Raw genomic sequence first — 14,866 nt, 5'->3', positions numbered from 1 at the left:
CACTTCGTACCCACCTGTCACAGTACTCATAATATCGTCTTGTCAGTTTTCTGTTTCTTGTGTTTGTACAAGTGGGTTGGTATGGCATGGAGAGGGAGCAGATAGGCAAGGCCCCCATAATGGTCATTTCTGTCACCTCAGCCAGCATAGTGCTGAGCTCACAGGAGACACGGTGAATGTAGAGTTAGATTTTTAAAAAACCTGGTTTCTGGACTATTTTCCGTTTAAAACCCTGCGTTGTTTTTTGTTTCCTGAACTATGAATTCCTCTTTCCCACTCCAGGAATAGAAGGCAGAACTGGCAGTCACATCCCAATGTGCTCTTTGTTGCTCCCGTTCTTTTCTGCCCCTGGGAGGTTTGCTTCTTGGTCCCATGGCATGGACCTTATTGGGCTGTGTTCTTCCTTCTTCCTGTTCAGTAGAATTAAACTCTTCCCTTGCCATAGGGGGTGTCTGTATCAAGGATCTGACAGATAAGAACCAGAGATCTTGGACGCTTATTTTGTGGTTTGCAAGGTTAAAAAAGATTTTAAAACATTTTCTGCATATTTCTGGTTTTCTAAAATGGATAGAGGTTCTCTAACTAGTATTCCTGCATCAGGGGTCAACGAGCTTTCACTTTGCATCAGACTTTCATCAAAACTTAAAAACAAATTTAAAAACAAATGAGTTTGAAATGATTCCAGTGATTGTGTGGCCACTAGAATTGCTACCTGTTGTTTTACACTGAAGGGTTAAGCATATTACATTTTAAATCCCCCCCTTTAGCGTCAAAATCTGCAGTCTTTTTTGAAAGCAGCCATGTAAATAAATAAGAGTAAACAGATGTTGAATAGTAACATCAGAAAAGAGGCTCTTTTTCTGTCCAGGATATGTGGTGTAATGGAAGAAATGAGGAACTAGGATATTTAGTTTTTTTCCTCATTTGGTCTGATGGCTCCTGCCTCTTCCTTTCTTTGGGATTCGGTTTCCCCATCTTTCAAATAAACTTGGAACCAGTTTCTTGCAAGGTTATCAAGGTTTTGCCATTGATAATTTGGACTCGAATTTTGAATCCTATTAGATATGCAGAATGCAAATGCTGCAGATGTTGCTTAAATGTAGCATTTAGTTCATCTACTTTTTTTTTTTACATTACAAAGCTAATATTAGCAAGTAGAAAATGTTGCTGATTTCTTCTTTTCTCCTCTTCCTACTCATAAATCCCAAGAATGCTTTACTCTTTTAAAATGATTTTTCCCCCCTGCAGTTGTTCTTAACAATCTTACCGGGAGCCCTAGTTAAGATTTAATGTTGTTTTTGTGTTCACCTGGTCGATGAGGTGCACGTTCATGCTTTCTTCCCCTTTCCTCTTAGTAGAAACTATAAAGGGCTCTCAAAAAACCTGCGGACTGAAGATGCTGAAGAAATATGACTGTATACAAAGATAAAACTTACCGTTCTTCTTAAACTATGTTAGAGATCTGTTCTCAGATGGGTACATCAAGGATTATTGCTAAGACACATCCTTAAAAATCAAGGGTTCTGCTTCAGTCATCATACCAGGATCCAGACTAATAGCTCCCATTTCATCTTCTTCTCCAAAGACTGGTTCCATAAAGCAAAGAATCTTACTGTACCTCTGTTGTATGCAGGAACTGAGGTCAGGTAACCGTGTATCCTTCAGGGAGACAGAGCTGCCTTTTGAATGAGTGTTCCCAGTTGAATAACTTTCTCCTGGTGGGCTTTCCTCTTGTGCAGCTTTCCCCCTCATTCTATTTATAGTCATTTTACTAGAATTATAAGAGCTACATTAACTTCCACAGGGATTAAGAAGAAAAATATTAATCTCTTGACTGGGTGAGTGGGAGTGGGGTAGTAAAGCTGGTCGATGTGTTTGTGTTTGGGGTGAGGTGTGTGGTGGCAGTGGCAGAGCCTTTATTTTTAGGCAGATAAATTATAGCTGTCTCTCCTCCTTTAAATCACTTTCTCCTTAGGCCCTTACTCTGTAAGATGACCCAAAGGCTCTGTTGATTGGAAAAGCCCTCTAGTAACAGTGGTAGCAATATTTGCCATTCAATTACATAGCTGCCAAGTGACAGATTCCACTCCTATCCCAAGAAGTGTCTCCTTTTTTTCTGGAACACTGCTGTAAAATGTGCCTGGCCTTTCAGTTATTCCCAAGGCTACAGAAAAAGGGAGATTTCTTAGCATGAAACACTTTGTACAACTAAAAAGCATTTATCCCCAGGAATCAGCCTGTCTTTGGACCATCCCACCGTCTCAGTGGAACGTGCCCTCTTATGTGTTCTGATACCTGAATGGATAGCTGGATGTTTGACATCACATGTCGTTAGCATATGACTCAGATTTGCCAGCCTCTGCAGCTCAGTGGCAGGGTTTGAGCAGTGTACATGCACACCCGGTGTGTCACACTCAGCCATGTGTTAGTGGTACGGCTCACGAATCAGGAGACATAGCGTAACCATTGCTTAAGATCTTAGGAGTTTTAAAAGAACGAAATAGGCAGCTTACTTAAAGATTTAAGAATTTGGCTGGGGGCAGGGAATGGAATCTCTAACCTGTGCTTTCAAAAAGGATTTTGCAGCCTTTAGTTTCCTTTCTCAAACTAATGTATATAACAATTTCAAGCTAGTGTGTATAACCAGAGCATGGAAATTAAGGGCCAGAGTTAAAGTGAACCCTGCAAATAACTCAGAGCTCTTAAGTTTTCATTTTCTCAGAAGAATTTGCCTTGTCATTGTTTATTACAATGACAAAAAGCAGGGAATCCCACTCCTCCCCCCACCGCAAACACATGCGTAACCTGGAGGTTTTGTTTTTTCTTTTCCTTATGCCAAAGGTTTCAGCTCTAAATTTTCTAATCCAGAATATAGTATAGAATAGCTCTTAAAAGAAAGAAGGGGAGGGAAAAACCCCACATATTAGAACTCTTTTAAATTAAATGAAAACCAGGTCTTTCTAAAATGTTCCCTTTTAATTTTAGAATCTCAGCTCAAAGAAGACCAGAGGAGTATTTCCCGTTAAATATTCTCATTATAGTTTTCAGAGAGACATGCTAGGCATGTATTGTTAACTAGAGAAAATAAGTCTATCAGTTCCACTTAGATAACCTTTGGTAATAAACGAACTCCATACACGTTGTGACCTTAGCGCCTGAACTTTCTAATCACATGACCGGCTTGTAAACTGACCTGTAAGGATGACTGTCGTAGTCCCTGCTAAGAGAGAGAAATTGGTCAAGTATCGGAAGGGTGGTCATCAAGCTGGACTTGTCCGGTAATCTCTGTTTCTTCATGGCTGCAAAAGAACTTCTCAACAAACTCCAAGAAGCATGAAATGGAGACATGGGAAGGTAAGGGAACTGACTGTTCAAATCTGGGAACAGATCGAAGGTTTAGAAATTTTCTTTGAAGGTTGAAAGCAAGTAGTAGCCTTGAGGGGGGAGGAAGGAGGAGGGAGGCATGTATTCCTTTTTTGTGTCTTGGCAAAATTCAGCCAGCAAGTTTTCATGGACATAGCAACTGGCTGCAAGTGTTTGGAGTAGAGGAAATCGTGGGAAACTGTAGCAAGTTGATTGTTGTGGTTGATGTTTTTAAGAGAAGGAGCAGAAAAAAAGGGGAAAAAAACTGATTTAAATTTTATAGTGACTTAAAAAAAATTTTAACTTCATTTTACTGCACAGTCCTTAGGTAAAGTTTACATTTAAAAAAACTGTTCTGTTTACCTCTTGACAGAATTTGTTTATATTTTAAATTCCTTAATCCAGTTCACCCCATCTGCCAAAGCCTTATTTAGTACTGTTAATTATAGGTAGTATTGGGGTCATGAGGCCGTAGATAAGGCAACCTCATTCCCTTTGGGGATCTTAGATACTTTGCAGTTTGCGGCATAAGACTAAAGCCATTGCTAATTTCTTTTTAAGTGGGTTGTTTTTAAAATGGGTGATTCTCTCTCTCTCTCTCTCTCTCTCTCTCTCTCTCTCTCTCTCTCTCTCTCTCATTAATAGCATCTAGTTAGTGTTGCAATTTGTATATTTGGAAATAGGCGCCTACTTGTGTGAGAAACCCCAGTGCCCCATGACATTATTTGGACCAAGAAAAACATACACAGCTAAAAAAAACCAGCTAGATGATGAGTCTAAGTATTCAAGATTTGCTGTATTTGTTTGCTGTGTTTATAAAATATAGAGTCTAAGAGTTTGGTTTCTTGCAGGTAAGCACTGCAGAGCTATAGCCAGTTTCAGGCTCTTTGAGGTCGTTGGTAAATTTCTAGGGCATTAACCTATGAAATAGGCCGTCCTGGGAAAGTTCCCCAGCCCCTTGCAGCTCGGCTAACATCTGCCACAGGCCGCTTTGCAGTTTCATTCTCCTTCTGAGGATGCACAAACTAGGGAAGTGGGACCTCCTTTCATAACATTCTTCTTTATAGTAAGACTCCCTTCTGTGTTCTTTCCCAGCACTTTATATGCCAGAATTACCTCATTGGTTTTTATTGTAAATTAATAGGAACAGCAAAGTTTGTAGAAATTATCAGTTCCATGCAAGACCTGTTATTTACTTATTTATTTTTATCTTGAACAGCTTCCTCTCCTTCCCCCAATATGCACAGAAATTCTTTGTTAAACTATTCTGGAAATACTCGCTTTTCCAGAAAGGAGTAGTTTAAGATTTGCTCTGGATCCATTGGAACTCCAGGAGTTTAGGGGTCGGCTGAGATGCCCGAGCAGTGGTTATATGAGTTGGGAAAGGATCGCTCTGGAGCATTTGGCTTTTTTTTTTTTTCAACCAGCTTGAACCTCTCAGTGATATATAGTCCACAAGTTCTGAAAGAGAAAAAAGGTTTTAACAGAAAGTTCACCCTCAGTGCTTATTTAACCAAGTACTGAAGCTTTGAATTTTTCTTAGTTGTTCAATGTCAGAAAAATAATTTGTGGTGCTAAAACACAAGAACTTTGATAAAGGAGTGAGTTTTAAAATTTTTACCTGAATCTTTCATATAAAATTCTAGTAAAACAAAATGAATTACTCCAGCTGAAGGAGGTCTTTGGAAGCTTAAAAAGCAAAATCAAACTACTTACAAAAGAGACCAGTGAAAATGCTACTGTAAAAAAGCGTTGCCTGGTTTTGGATATTGGGCCCTTGTCCATTTAAATTAACCTTTGTCACAGCTGGGCATACAAATGTTTTGTTTTAGTTCACAGAGGGTTAACTCTATTCAAGCTTTCACTGTGGCAGGCCTGATCTGTGGAGTCACACAATCTGGTCTTTCAGCGCTGCCAGTCGCTAGGCAGGAAGTCTTATTTCTTAAGCTCTCTTTCAGAATGGGGGGTTGGGATTTGGAGAAAGGTGGGGGAAGGGCCTTGGAGCATCTGTAAGGATCAATAACAGAGCGAGCCGAGAGAGGCCATTGTGCACACTTCAAGACAGATGCAGCGTTGTGCACAGCCCCTGCCTGGCAGGACAGACACCTAAAACCAAAACAATGCCACCGAACGAATTTCTTGGGAAAATCAGGTTGCTTTTAAAGGCGAAAAAAATACTTAGGAGTACCCCTTTAATGGGAATATTCTCATTCCTCAACTTGCTAGGATCAGGCAGTCCCCACTAGAAATAACTCCAAATTGATTTTTAAACGCCCTTTGTCCTCATGCTAATACTGTATTGAATTGGAGAGGGTGATCATTTTGGTTTTCGTCGCATGAAAGCATTGAGTAATCTTTCTTCTTTCATTCTTTATTTTTTCCTTCCCTTCTTTCTGTTTGATTCTAACGTTTGCTTTACCCTGTTGGTGTAGGAGGCATCATTAAGGGGATGAAAAACCAAAATTTGGTTGGGATTTGAGTAACACATGTTTGAAACCCCTCCCCCAACAGCTGGTATTGGCTCTTGAAAGTTCAACTGAGCTAAACAGATGCTCTTGGTGTGTTATTTTGAGATCGTTTAAACCAAACTTGCAGCCAAGAAATACACCAAACTCATAGGTCTTACTTTAAAATGCACTTAAGTTGTGAAGTCATGCCACATCTTAATGCATGTTATATGGGTGTTAAAGAGAGATACCTGAGCTTGGAAAAGTGAGCCGTTCCACCAATGAAATTAGGATTTTAAAAGCACTACCAAGTTTGTTGTTCTTTTACTCCAGCCCAGATTTTCATTTCTTAAAACTTTCCCTTTTCTGAGCCCAGTTGTAACATTCCTATTTTACTGTATCCTTTTCCAGCAGACTAAGGCAGTAGTTCAGTAGGTACTTTTATGATGCAAATTCTTTATGGCAGTTGGAAAGAGTAATGGAGTCATTGCCGCCTCTCTTCCACTAAACCCCCAAAGTATTGGTGACAACTGATGATAACAGCTGTGGAAAATGGAATTATAAAGAGCCTTTCATATCCTCCTAATTTGAAATCTTCCAGGAATAAATGCATAAACAAACCCAGGGTCCATAATGTGACTTACAAATATACAAATGGAATGAAGGAGTGAGGTAGGGAAAGATCTGCAATTGAAGTGAGCCCTACGTTTAATTTATTTTATGCCTCTTGAGTTGAGACCTGACGTATTCTTCCAGACAGTTTTGAAGCTCAAGAGAATACTTAAGACACTTCACAATATATCCGTCATGTGGATATATTTTTTAAATTTAATTTGTAACACAGTTTCAGGTATACAAAACAATTATACATTTACACCCCTCACAAAGTGTTAACCCTCCCCCGAAGTCTACTACCCCTCTGACATCATATATAGCTGTTTCATATGGAAAGTCTTAACCCATCTCAAATCTACACTCTTTTCTTGGGAAAATTATATAGAAAAAGAATATCTAATTTAATCATCACAAACAGTGCCTTGTTGATACCATTGTTTTGCCTCTCTGATAAATTATAATTCTGCATTAATATTTAACCCAAGAGATCAGTTCTTTTAATGGGCATTTTCCAGAGAGATACAAATATTAGTAACAAAACTTGGAAGTTCATTTACCACATACATTGTATTAAAATAGGGTATGAAACCTACCATGACCCTTTTGAACAATGTGGTCTTTAATGTGCTTTTTAGGGGGAGGGCCTAGTGAAGCAAAAGCCATAAAAGTCTTCAGGGTTCACGATGAGGTTGGGATTTTAGCCCATTGCTTTTGTCATTTTCACACACAAACATCACTGCAATCATGTTTGATTTAGCATCTGTAATACAATGAAGTGGGAGAACAAAAGGATATCAGAGGCACAAGTATGAAAGCCAAACATTCTCTGTTCCCCCCAAATTTCTCAGATCATTCTCTTTTCTCTGTCTTCCCTGCTGCTGGGGTTCTTCTTAAGCCAAGGAAATCAGTCCATTTGTAAGAATCTTCTTTTTGCATACCTCAGCAATTTCCTTAAGAAATTGAAAAATAAGCTACTCTTCAGATATATTTTACACACGTAAGAAGTCATGTCTCTAAGACTTGCTAAAAACACCATAATTAGGAAAAATGCGTCTACTCATATTTCAAGGTTGACAGTTTGGGGGCGTTCCCAACATACAGCTGTTTTACATACCTTGAAAAGTCTGATGGATGTAAAGGTCATTGCTAACTCGAACTGGGTCTTGATGCTCACCCTGTGATCCAAGGACCTTGCATTCATTAGGATGAGAAGCATGGAAGGTCAGAAGTCAACTGGCTGGTGGGCCGCGGTGGATTGTCTTTGGGGCCAGTCAGAATTCCTATAGGATTTTTAGCCATTGAAACCAAACCAAACAAAAACAAAAATAAAACCTGCTGCTGCTTCCATGGCCTCTGAGCAGATCCCTTGGTCTATCTGGGAAGCACTCATCCCCTGCTGCCCAGATGGCTCATAAAAACTTGGCTTCATCCATTGCTTTGCTACAGGATTCCCAGTGTTGGGGAAAGCACATGAGCAGCCCGGCTGTCACTTGGCCAAGTCCCTTGACTTATGTGAGCCTCAGTTTCCTCATATGTACAACGGGATAGTAATACCAGTCTCAGGGTTTTCTATAGGAACTAAATAAGAGAACCTCTGTTACAGTGTCCAGCACGTGCTTAACATGCCTTGAAATTGGAATGAGTTTTAAAAAGTAGCAAATTTAGAGAGATAAGAAAAGTAGAGGATTTTTGGGTGAGCTTGTGGCTGGTGCTGTTTATATTCCAAGTAGAAAACTCCTCAAGGAATGTCTCCATTCAGTGGGTAGCAACCAGGGATGGGCCCTTTAGAAATTTAGCCTCAAAAATGCTGTACAACAGGGAGGTGAGCTGCTGAGCCTTCTTCTACAGGGAATTGCTATGCTATTCGTGGACTGATGAAAATAATTAGTAATAAGTGGGTCCCTGCAATCTTTGTGGCTTTTTCTCTAAGTGACTCTTAATTGTCTTGATTACATGAAAAAGAGGGGATGGGCTCTAAGTGAGCCCAGAGGTTAAATCATAATCAGGAAAAGAAGGAGTCAAGTTTGGTAAATAAATAGATGCCAAGACAATTGCCCTGGCCAGGCTTAATAGCCCTTTCCGCAGAAGCTTTACCATGAAGTGGTCAAGTTGAGAATACTGTTAGCATGCTCATCATTGCTCGGCTTAATTTTTGAGCCTTCAGTCTTCTAGGGGTTCAGAGGTTGTATCAATAGCTCATTCTGATCTCTGTGTATAAAATTATAATTTATGTAGCAAATATTCATTGAGCGTTTACTGTGTTCTAAGCCTTGGGAACACAGGTAAGTCAGACATAATTCCTTACCTGAACTACAGCTCTGCTTTTGAACGAAAGAGGAAAAAACAATTTTAATATTGCTTGATAGATATTAATTATTCATCACTTAAAAGAGAGTTTCTGAGGGTAATTGCAAGGAAAGGAGTTATATTTGGCTACCAAAGCATTATTTAAAGCTGGCAGTGGGATTTGATTTCACTTTAGGGTTCTATATTTCTTCAGTGTTTTTTGTTTGTTTTTGTTTTTTACACTATGTGTGACAAGCATTTTTTGTTATGGAGGATTATTTTTTTAATTTTTAAGAAGATTTTTATTAAAAATATAGCTAACATACAGTATTATATTAGCTTCAGGGGTACACTGTAGTTATTCAATATTTATATACCTGAAGAAGTGATCACCATAAGTCCAGCAACCATCTGATATACCACACTGTCCAAATATTGACCATATTCCTATGCTGTATATTACATTCTCATGAGTTACTTATTTTATACCTGGAAATTTCCCTTCACCTTTTCCCTTCTTTTTTAATTTTTCAATTACAGTTGACATTCAGTATTATTTTATACTAATTTCAGGTATATAGCATAGTGGTTAGACATTTATAGAATTTAAGAAGTGATTCCCCATTTAGTTTAGTACTCACGTGGAACTATACATAGTTATTACAATGTCATTGACTGTATTCCCTATGCTTCGCTTTACATTCCCATGACAGTTTTGTAACTACCAATTTGTACTTAATCTCTTCACCTTTTCCACCCTGCTCCCAACCCCCTCCCATCTATCACCCCAACAAATCTAGTACCCAGGTGACATCATACATAGTTATTACAATATTATTGACTATATTCCTTATGCTACACCCTGCATCCCCATAACTTTTTAACAACCAATTTGTACTTAATCCCTTCCCCTTTTTCATCCATATTCTCAAACTCCCATCTGGCAACCATCAAAATATTTTCTATATCTGAGTTTGTTTCTGTTTTTTTGTTGTTATTTTGTTCTTTAAAATCCATATGTAAGTGAAATCGCATTGCATCTGTTTTTCTCTGTCTGACACTCCACTCAGCAAAGTACCTTCCAGGTCCATCCATACTGCCGCAGATGGCAAGAACCCTTTCCCTTCCATGGCCAAGCAATATTCCGTTGTTTATATGTACCACCTCCTCTTTATCCATTCTTCCATCGATGAACACCCAGGCTGCCTCCACATCTTGGCCATTATAAACAATGCTACAATAAACATGTGGATGTACAGGTTCCCTTGAAGTACCATTTTTGATTTCTTCGGATAAATACCCAGAAGTGGAATTACTGGGTCCCTCTTTGTCTCTTGATATAACCTTTGTTTTAAGGTCTGTTTTGTCTGGTATAAGTATTGCTACCTCAGCTTTTTTGTTTGTTTCATTTATATTTTCATGAAATTGCTTTTTCCATCCCTTTACTTTCTATGTCTGTGTATCTTTCAGTCTGAAATGAGTCTTTTGTAGGCAGCATATATAAGGGTTTTGTTTTCTTATCCATTCAGCCCTCCTATGTGTTTTGATTGGAGCGTCTCCCCTCCCCTCCATCTTAAAGAAGCTCCTCTAATATTCCTTGTAATACTGGTTTGGTGGTGATAAACTCCTTTAGCTTTTATTGTATTGGAAGCTCTTTATTTGTCCTTCGCTTTTAAATGATAGCCTTGCTGGGTAGAGTACCCTTGGTTGTAGGTCCTTGCTTTTCATCACGTTGAATATTTAGTGCCAATCCCTTTTGGCCTGCAAAGTTTCTGTTGAGAAATCAGCAGACAGTCTAATGGGAGCTCCCCTATGAGTTACTGGTTGCCTTTCTCTTGCTGCTTTTAGGATTCTCTCTTTGTCTTTAACCTTTTCCATTTTAATTATAATGTGTCAGGGCGTGGGCCTGTTTGAGTTCATCTTGATTGGGACTCTGCACTTCCTGGATTTATATGTCTATTTCCTTCATCAGGTTAGGAAAGTTTTCAGTCATTATTTCTTCAAATATGTTCTCAATCCCTTGCTTTCTGTCTTCTCCTTTTCTGGCAAGCCTATGATGTGAATGTTGTTACACTTGATGTTGTCCCAGAGGTCTCCTAAACTCTCATTTCTTAGGATTATTTTTTCTTCCAAATCTCTGATTCAATCTTCTGCTTCATCTAGTCTGCAGGTGATTCCTTATAGTGCATGTTTTATGTCAGTTATTGTATTCTTTACTTCTGACTAGTTCTTCATGGGTTCTGTGTTCATTTTTTATGCTTGCTATCTCATTGTTGAAGTCCTCACTAAATTCCTTGAGCATCCTTATGACCATTGTTTTGAACTCTGTCTCTGGTAGGTTGCTTGCCTCCATTTCATTTAGTTCTTTTTCTGGAGTTTTTTCATTTGGACGCATTTCATAGTGTCCTCATTTTGGCTGCTACTCTGTGTTTGTTTCTGTGTGTTAGGTAGATTGGCAATTCCCCAATTCTTGGGTAATAGCCTTAGGGTCGTAGGTGCCTTTTGTGCCCTGGCACAGTTTCCCTGGTCATCTGCTCCAGGTGCTCCAGGAGTGTCCCTTGTGTGGGTTGTGTGTGCCCTCTTGTTATAGTTGAGCCTTGATTGCTATTGGCATGACAGTGGGTGGGATTGGGTCTCAGGCTCATTGGCTGTGGGGTTTGGCCACGTCCATAACTTATGGGGTCTTGGGTGGGGGACTTATGCCACTAAATGGGATTCACCCCAGTAGGCTCTGTTGCCTGTTGGATTGCCCTTTTTGTGTGCTGCTTGTGGGGCTAATTCAGCAGTGCTCTGCTGTGGTCTGAAGCCAACCTCCAAGTATATTGGTTCTGGCGCCTCTTGGGAGGGGCTCTGGTGCAGGTGCAGGACACTCACTGCCTGTGACAGGCCAGGGACTACCTGGTAGGAGCTACAGAGTGATCCCAGGTTGTTCACTGCCTGTGCTAAAGGTGGAGGCATGTGGGAGCTGCCATGTTTTGAATGTAGGACAGCTGCCATCAGTACCAGGCCTAGGGTAGCTGTGCAAAAAGCCAGGACATTCTGAGGCCTGCTGCCGTCTGCAGCTCCCTTCAGGTTCAGCCACTGATAAAGCCTCGTGTGGTACACAAGTTGGGTGAGGCAGGGTCTCAGGGAGTCACTAGAGTGTGAAGAGTTGTGGTTACCAGGTTAATGTAGAATCTGGTTTGGTGCCAATGCTGAGCCTGAAGCTACTCAGGAACTAAGTCTCAGAGCACACTGAGGCCATTTGCTGCCTGCCTTGGGCCTGTGGACTCCAATAGTTTTCCCAGAAAGAGTGCAATGTGGGTGGGGCTGGTGGCTCAGGAGAAAGTGCCTCCAGTGTTGTGAGAGTGTGTGGGGCAGGGTCCCGTTGGAGCTCACTAGGCCAATCAGATTCAGATTTGGCTGTATGGGGGAGGGCTCAACCAGGAAAGATGGTGCCTGCCTGCTGGGTACATGAACGGAAGATCCCACACAGGGAAAATCGTGACTGTCCTCCAGCCCTTGTCCAAAAGCCACACATCTCAGTCTGCCCACCCCCCCACCTCCATGCTTCTGATGCCCCCGAATCACCAACCATCCACCAGAGCCTAGAGGCGAGTGCCTGGGAGTGAGAAAATCTGTGCATGGGTAATTTAAGAGGACATCGGGTTTCCCAGCAGCTTTCTCTTCCTCCTGGATGGTTGGAATCCCCGCTGTTTTTCCACAGCCACGTGTTGTGGGGGCTCCTCTTCCCGGCACCAGTATTCTGGCCTGGGAGCCTGGTGTGGGGCTGGGTTCCCTCGCTCATCCAGGGGAAACTTTTTTATCCCCCTTCTTCCGCTCCCCCCACACACTCCAGTTCAAGCCATTGTTTCTCAGTCTAATTGTGTAGGACACCGCTCCCTGTCCCATGCTGGTATTAGGAGCCTTGTGCTCTCCTGGGCTGAGGCAGTTGGTCACCAGTCGTCAGTCAGCCGCTCACAGCAGCTCATGGCAGCTCTCGCCGGCTGCTAGCCACTCATGCTGGCCGCCATCTGCTCGTGGCAGCCCACAGCCACTCACGCTGATCTCCAGCTGCTCACGGCAGCCCAGCTCCAGGGAGAGCTGGCATTAACAGTCATAGCTGTGGAGGGCACAGCTCACTGGCCCGTGTGGGAATCGAACCAGCGACCCTGTTGTTCAGAGCTCGTGCTCTAACCAACTGAGCCATCCAGCCGCCCCCAGCGGGAACCTCTGTGGCTGTGATATCTCCTCCGATTCTCAACCGCCACACAAAGGTTTGGGGCCATTTTGTGTCTCCGCCCCTCCTACTAGTCTCGATGTGGCTTCTTTATAATCTTAGTTATAAAACTTCTGTTCAGCCAGACTTTAGATGGTACTCCAGGTTGATTGTTCTATAATTTAGTTATGATTTTAATATGTTCATGGAAGGAAGCACACACAGTATTTATCTACTTTGATTTCTTCAATCTCCCACCATCCACAAGCATGTCTTAAAACGTTTTTGCTCTTGCTGATGTATGGATGCAAAATAAATATTCAAATGTTTTTCTTAACATAGTAATATTAGAGTCCTGGGTTGCAGTTGGTAAAGGTGTGGAGAAACTCTAAACCTCATTTCTTTGGGTCTCTGTTAGCATCCTATTCACTGTTAGCAAAAATGTTTCCTTTGATGCGGTTACAGCGTGTTTCCTTAGTGTGATGGCTACAGCAACCTAGCTTTGCTTTTCCAAGGAGCTAAGTTATGGATCACTTATTAAATGTTAATTACAGTTTATTGAATAACCACTCTACAACAAAATGGATGTTTGGGACTTTAAAAAAGAAAAAAATAAACACCATCACAGTGGCCATTTAATCCGAACACATGTGCACATGAGTCAGTGTGGAACAAAGAGATGTGTAAATGAAAAGCATGGCACCCAGTAGGTGCTAGTCTTAAAGTCTTGGCTATTGTCGTTATTATAAGAGTATGTTTACATGCACACTCAGATGCAGTCATGGCTTTTGCTTTTTACGTTTGCCGTGAGATAGTTGTTAATTGCTGCTGACAAGAAAATCTACCGTCCTGACCTCTTTTATTTGATTGGGGGCAGGATAGGGGAGGGGTGATGAGGTGCCACAATTAGTTATCTTTTCCTGTCACTGGATATAATCCAACTGTCCATTGTTTTAACCATAACTTGTATTAAAATGGTACTTTAAGAAACTGATTATCACATTAAACTGTTAGGATTCCAGGTTCCTTTCGAATGCGTAGAAATAATTCTCCCTCGGCACCACAGAATCATGTACACTAAAACCCTTGCCATGAGGTTGCCCAACCTGATACTAGAGAAAAACTAGAGAAAAACTACCTACTGTGGAACAGTTTTAGTATGAAAAGTTCACATGTCATATGTTGAAAAATATTTGGACTCAGTTTCCTTGTTCTTTATATCCACCAACCATTAATCTCACTAAAGTAAAAGAATAGTGAATGTCTAGGGTGTCTGAGGAGAGGGGGCAGGAGTGCCAGTTTTATGAAAGTTCTGATCCAGTGCCTCGGGGAAGCAGAACCCTTGGGTTCTGATGGCTACATGAGTAAAACCATGAGAGAGTAATGTGTGGAAGTGTGCTCAGATGCGCTGTTTAAGTTTCATCATTTGTGGTCTTAGTGATGAATGCAGAGACTCCAGCACTTATTTGGAACATTGTTTTGCACATGGAGGTAGTTAACAAAAGCACTTTTTGGCCAATAGGATGGGAATCTCCAGTAATATACATGTCAGTGTTCCGGCCCATTCTACTAAATCTGATCAGAATTCTGGAGAAAGTGGCCTTTTGGTAAGGCAGGGTGGCAGCTACATTTTCCACCCCCTTAGAACATACAGTTTCACTTAAAGCATGCTAATTGGTCTCTCTTTCACCCGGACCTGAGAACTGGGCAGGGACCTAAGGAGCTGAGTACTAGGCCTTGAGCACTGGCGCAAGGTTTCTGGGCTGGCCCATTAGTTTGTCTTCTAGAGTTCTTGTAAATTGTGCACTGTGATTTGCAAGTAGAGAAGCTACACTATTCATTCATTCAACTGACAGTCACTAGTGGTTGCTCTGTGCTTGCTATGTATTAGGGATACAGAAAAAAACAAGAATCTTTCCCTGCTCTGTGGAGTTTGCATTCATTAATTTAATACATC

The 14,866-nt window shown here is 41.1% G+C and overlaps 1 protein-coding gene across 4 annotated transcripts in view; it reads left to right on the top strand.

The window, feature by feature from the left end:
• NR6A1 (nuclear receptor subfamily 6 group A member 1) overlaps positions 1-14,866 on the top strand; it is a 211,265-nt gene that overhangs the window by 131,323 nt on the left and 65,076 nt on the right. For 2 of the 4 annotated variants that reach the window (XM_081066860.1, XM_081066859.1), the window contains exon 1: positions 3,171-3,354. The exons of the other annotated variants lie outside the window; for them this stretch is intronic. In XM_081066860.1, coding sequence (XP_080922986.1) covers positions 3,339-3,354 — 16 coding nt within the window. In that variant the 5' untranslated portion in view covers positions 3,171-3,338. Of the gene's footprint in view, positions 1-3,170; positions 3,355-14,866 lie in introns of those variants that run through there. 4 annotated transcript variants of the gene reach the window in all.

The sequence above is a fragment of the Rhinolophus hipposideros genome (assembly GCF_964194185.1).
Source record: "Rhinolophus hipposideros genome assembly, chromosome: 11".
Taxonomy (NCBI): domain Eukaryota; kingdom Metazoa; phylum Chordata; class Mammalia; order Chiroptera; family Rhinolophidae; genus Rhinolophus; species Rhinolophus hipposideros.
This window is presented reverse-complemented; position numbering and strand designations above follow the sequence as displayed.